Genomic DNA, 5,194 nt, shown 5'->3' on the forward strand with positions numbered 1-5,194 from the left:
ATTTGATCCTCATATTTAAAATTCAATGGTTTTGGTCTCTCTTATATATTTTTGAACTAAAAATTAATGATGTGACCTATTTTAAATGATGTGGTATATAATGTCATAATTTAGAACCATCTCGATGCATTAATTATTCATATCTCATTAATTAAACTACAAAAATAAATAATTTCAAAAGTTGATATTGATGCTTTTAGAGGGTTTTATTGCAATCTCATGGATGTTAATCATTTTATATCATCATATCATATGTTACGTCGTTGAAAATAAGATGGAGTGATACAAATCAAAAATTTTTAAAAAAAGATGATCTATTTCGTGAATTGGTGAAAATAGGAAGACTAAAAATACAATTAAGTATATTATTTTTAAGTTTTAATATTATTAAGATTTGTTAAAAAAAAAAAGTATTCGTAAAATATTTATATTGTAAAATTTTAACTCAAATTAAAATATAGTAGTTTTTTAAAATGTTATATTGTTTTAGTTTTTATTATTATATTAATAAAATATTATTTTATTAAGAAATTTTAATTTTTCTCAGCAACAAAATAATACTTATGAAAAAAAAGCATATTTTTAATATTGATCTAATTATGAAATATGTAATATTATTTATTAAAATATTTTATATTATTTTATATAAAAGGTTTATATTTCAAAATGTTAGTAGAGTTGTCTTAAAATTAGAATCTGCGTTATTTGCACATATATGATAAATAAAATTTTGAAACAATTATAAAACATATTCATTTTAATGTAACTATTTAAAAAATATTAAATAAAATTAATGATATTTATATCTGTTGTTACAAACAGTTGTAGTTGAATAATAATAATAATAATAATAATAATAATAATAATAATAATAATAATAATAATAATAATAATAATAATAATAATAATAATAATAATAATAATTACACTTTTGGGCTATATATAGTCGAGACTTATATAATACAAACACTTACGTTATTCCAGAAACACTTTCTATTTTCATCTAAACCCATTTCATAAACATTACTAGAAAATACAATCTCCAACTCTCTCTAAGATTGATCGCATCTTGTAACAATCATCAAATCAAGCTTTCAAAACCAAGAAATTTGTACTATGGATTCTCTCATAGACCAACCAAAAACTCCTCAACTTTACGAACAAATTGCAAGAAACGTTTCAATGCCAGTGTCAACTCGTTCTCAAACAATGAACGATTCAAATCCACATCAAAGTTTAAAGAAGAAATTGAAACCCCTAACACTGGTATTCAAACAAAAAAACCTTTTACCTCCCAAGAACCCTTCTTCCAAGAACCGTGTGGTGGCTCGGAAGCTGTCGTTGCCGGAAACGGAGAAAACAGGGAACAGAGTAACGGTGTTTGTGAGAGTGAGACCAATTTCGAAGAAGGAAAAGGAAGCGGGTTCGAGGTGTTGCGTAAGGATCGTGAATCCCCGTGACGTTTATTTGACCGAATTCGTTAATACTAACGATTACTTGAGGTTGAAGAGAATTCGTGGACGTCATTTCACCTTTGATGCTTGCTTTCCTGATTCAGCTACTCAACAGGAAGTTTATTCCACATCGTGAGTTCTCTTCTCTATACCACGACATTCACATTCTCTTCATTCATAATTTTCCTAAATTTGGCTTTCCTATAAATATAGTATATCATTATTAAATTAAATATGTCTTATTGGATTCTCTTCCAATATTGGGTTTTTATATGGAAACTTTTTTTCAAACTCTTTTTGGTAAAATATCATGATAATTATTTTATTCCATTCTATTTTAATCTTATGAAGTTTTATCAGTGCTTTCGCATCATAATGTTATTATTTGGTGTATGGTTTTTAAACTTGTTTACATTGCATTTTCAGAACCTCAGAACTTGTGGAAGGAGTTCTACAAGGGAGGAATGGGACAGTTTTCTGTTATGGTGCCACTGGAGCTGGAAAAACTTACACAATGCTTGGTACAGTGGAGAGCCCTGGGGTGATGGTGTTGGCAATTAAGGATCTTTTCCGTAAAATCAAGACGAGAAGTTGTGATGGAAACCATGCTGTTCATCTGTCCTATCTTGAGGTTTATAATGAAACTGTAAGAGATTTGATTTCACCTGGAAGATCTCTGGTTTTGAGAGAAGATAAACAGGTCCACTTTCTTATCTTAATTGTAATTTTAAAAGAAAATTAGCCATGTTCAAGAGAAATGTTACTGATAATTTTTGCATGTTATGGTACCTGTCACTACATACATGACTTTGAAATAAATTGAATGATTTTTCAATAGTATATCTTGATGCAAGTACATAGGTACAATCAATTTACACAGATATGATAATATTTTGATAAGCATTCAAAGTTCATGTATACTGAGTCACATGATGCGGCCGCTGCAACCCCCATCAAGCTGTAATTGTAGATTGCATTGTTTTGCATTAGGCCACAATAACTGCATTTCAACCACAACTGCGGCAATACATCAGCATGGGAAATTTAATACATTTAGCTCATGTTTACTAGTATGTTTTTTAGGGGCCATCTATACTACTAGGTGAAAGGAATAAGAACTTATTTTTCCTTGTAGGCATTAATACTTAACTCATTAGTCTTAATGAGGAACCTTGTAGTTTAATTTGAATACCTGCTGATTAATATTATTTGAATTCTTCACCTACTAGCCCCTCCAGCCAGATTAAATATATGAAAAATGAATTTTTGTTTGTTGTGAAGAGTTCTTGTTTTCGCTGCATCCCATTAAATCACAATCTGATCGTCCCTTGTCTAACTATATTTTAGGGGATTGTGGCAGCTGGTCTTACACAATACAGAGTTTACTCTATTGATGAAGTAATACTTTGAACCATTCTGGTATATTGGAAGACTGCTGTATGAATTTTTTGAGTTTTTATTTGCTTTTGCTGCTTCAGGTGATGACATTGCTTCAGCAAGGAAATCGTAACAGAACTACAGAACCAACTCGTGCAAATGAAACATCTTCACGTTCCCATGCTGTCTTGCAGGTACTCTTTTGAAGGTTGTTTACAGAAAATGATGCAAAAACCCTTATATGCTGTGATTGTGACTTGTGCTTAGTTTATTTGTTACATATAGGTTGTTGTTGAATACCAAGTTAGAGATGCTGCAATGAATATTATTAATAGTGTGGGAAAGCTCTCGTTGGTTGATCTTGCAGGGTCAGAGAGAGCTCTTGCCACAGATCAAAGAACACTTAGATCTCTTGAGGGTGCCAACATTAACCGATCTCTTCTTGCACTAAGCTGCTGCATTAATGCTCTTGTAGATGGAAAGAAGCATATACCATACCGAAATTCAAAATTAACTCAGCTTCTCAAAGATTCACTAGGAGGAACATGCAGCACTGTCATGATTGCTAACATAAGCCCGAGTAACCTCTCATCTGGTGAAACTCAAAACACCCTTCATTGGGCTGATAGAGCCAAGGAGATTCGAACAAAGGTTGAATCCTCTAACCATTTCAAAATTTCACTGACAAAATAGTATGAGTATTTTCTAAATGTTTTGTCATAAATCGTCATGTGTATTAATATTTTGGTTTATGGAGTGATAACAAATAGGTTTTTATCCTTTGATAATGTTCACATTTTTTTTCGTTTGGAATTTTTCATCTTCTGTCAAATATATCACTCCGTTGATTTTGAATAATGAAACTGAAATCTGTTAGACATGGATGCAGGCAAATGATGCAAATGAAGATCTATTTCCAGTAACTGAAACAGGAACAGACCAGGCCAAGCTGGTACTTGAGCTGCAGAAGGAGAATCGTGAAATGCGAATGCAGCTAGCACGGCAACAACAAAAGCTTTTGACACTCGAAGCACAGTCCTTAGCAGCATATTCCTGCTCAACACCACCATCCGTTTCATCTCTTCTTTCGACTCCTCCAACTCCTGTTCAACCAAATGAAAAGCGATGGACCAGATCCTCTTTCTTCACTGCAATTTATCTCACTCCAGAGACCAAGTGCAACGGTGAGAAGATAGGCATCACTGTCAGAACACTTAATCAAAATGTAAAATCCCTTGAGTCAGAGATAGAGAGAATGGAAAAGGACCACTCTTTGCTGATAAAGCAGAAAGATGATGTTATTTGCGGGCTTTCACAAAAAAGTCGGAAAACAGCAGCAACAACAGAGAAAGTGGTAACCAGGTCTAGCATACTGACAAAGAGTGCACGTCATTTTTTTCAATCACCACTACCAATGGCCATGAAACGAAGCTTTTGTGGATTAAGTGGGAGAAAAACTAGAACTCATGTCATGTCTGAACCTACTGCACATTCATCCACGCTTCTTCAGCGGTAGGACCAGATGGTTGCTTTTGGAGACAACTACTTAGTGATTATTTTATTTCTTATTGTATTCGTTCATTCATTTTTTTGTGATTTGATTTGAGTTGGAATATTAACATTTCATCTCATCAATTTCAATATGATTATCAGTTTGGAGAATCTTATACAATATATTATTATTATTGTTATTATTTGTTTAAACCAAAATTAGCTAACTCCACGAGGAACTCTCGATCGAATTACTTGGTTTAATAATTCAATATAAACGATGAATTTTACTATCAAATCTTAAAATCAAAAGTTTTTCTTTTGTAGATCAACTCTATAAATATTTTTAAAATTTTAAAACTATTGAATGTTTTTAAATAATTTCAAATGAACGTATAATAAAGTTTTAAATACTTAATAATTCAATATAAACGATGAATTTTACTATCAAATCTTAAAATCAAAAGTTTTTCTTTTGTAGATCAACTCTATAAATATTTTTAAAATTTTAAAACTATTGAATGTTTTTAAATAATTTCAAATGAACGTATAATAAAGTTTTAAATACTTAATAATTCAATATAAACGATGAATTTTACTAATCTAACCAAAATCAAAAGTTTTTGTTTAGTATATTAACTCTTCAAAAATTTAAAACTATTGGACATTTCATTAAAAAAATTCAAATAAATGTATAATAAATTTGTTAAAAATATAAGTAGATATCGGTGACTAGATTGCATAGTTATAAATATCATATTTATATAAAACTTTGTGTGTTTGATCATTAATATATTATTGAATAATCCATGATTGAATTAGTAAAATTCTCCGTTTATATTAAATTATTAAGCGGAGTAAGTCATCCCAAA

General features: G+C 30.6%; 1 protein-coding gene across 3 annotated transcripts; it reads left to right on the forward strand.

The window, feature by feature from the left end:
* The first annotated feature begins 920 nt into the window (after nucleotides 1–920).
* LOC101508275 (kinesin-like protein KIN-8A) lies at nucleotides 921–4,493 on the forward strand. Of its 3 annotated transcripts, XM_004488296.4 has the most exons (6): nucleotides 922–1,586; nucleotides 1,881–2,154; nucleotides 2,802–2,852; nucleotides 2,933–3,025; nucleotides 3,117–3,482; nucleotides 3,721–4,493. In XM_004488296.4, the coding sequence occupies exons 1-6, from the start codon at nucleotides 1,117–1,119 to the stop codon at nucleotides 4,345–4,347; spliced, it is 1,881 nt and encodes a 626-aa protein (XP_004488353.1). In that variant the 5' UTR covers nucleotides 922–1,116; the 3' UTR covers nucleotides 4,348–4,493. The 3 variants fall into 3 exon arrangements, with proteins under 3 accessions (XP_073222074.1, XP_004488353.1, XP_004488354.1); XM_073365973.1 differs by lacking the exon at nucleotides 3,117–3,482 and having other exon boundaries at nucleotides 921–1,586; XM_004488297.4 differs by lacking the exon at nucleotides 2,802–2,852 and having other exon boundaries at nucleotides 923–1,586.
* Nucleotides 4,494–5,194: the final 701 nt, after the last annotated feature.

Source organism: Cicer arietinum, chromosome 1 (assembly GCF_000331145.2).
Source record: "Cicer arietinum cultivar CDC Frontier isolate Library 1 chromosome 1, Cicar.CDCFrontier_v2.0, whole genome shotgun sequence".
In the NCBI taxonomy this organism is placed as follows: Eukaryota; Viridiplantae; Streptophyta; class Magnoliopsida; order Fabales; family Fabaceae; genus Cicer; species Cicer arietinum.

What these genes read in the sequence shown, in the direction of transcription:
- LOC101508275 (XM_004488296.4), top strand. Translation starts at nt 1,117, where the DNA reads ATGGATTCTCTCATAGACCAACCAAAAACTCCTCAACTTTACGAACAA. An exon ending in TTTTGAGAGAAGATAAACAG is followed by an intron (nt 2,155 to 2,801) that starts GTCCACTTTCTT and finishes ACTATATTTTAG; the next exon opens with GGGATTGTGGCAGCTGGTCT. An exon ending in GTTCCCATGCTGTCTTGCAG is followed by an intron (nt 3,026 to 3,116) that starts GTACTCTTTTGA and finishes TGTTACATATAG; the next exon opens with GTTGTTGTTGAATACCAAGT.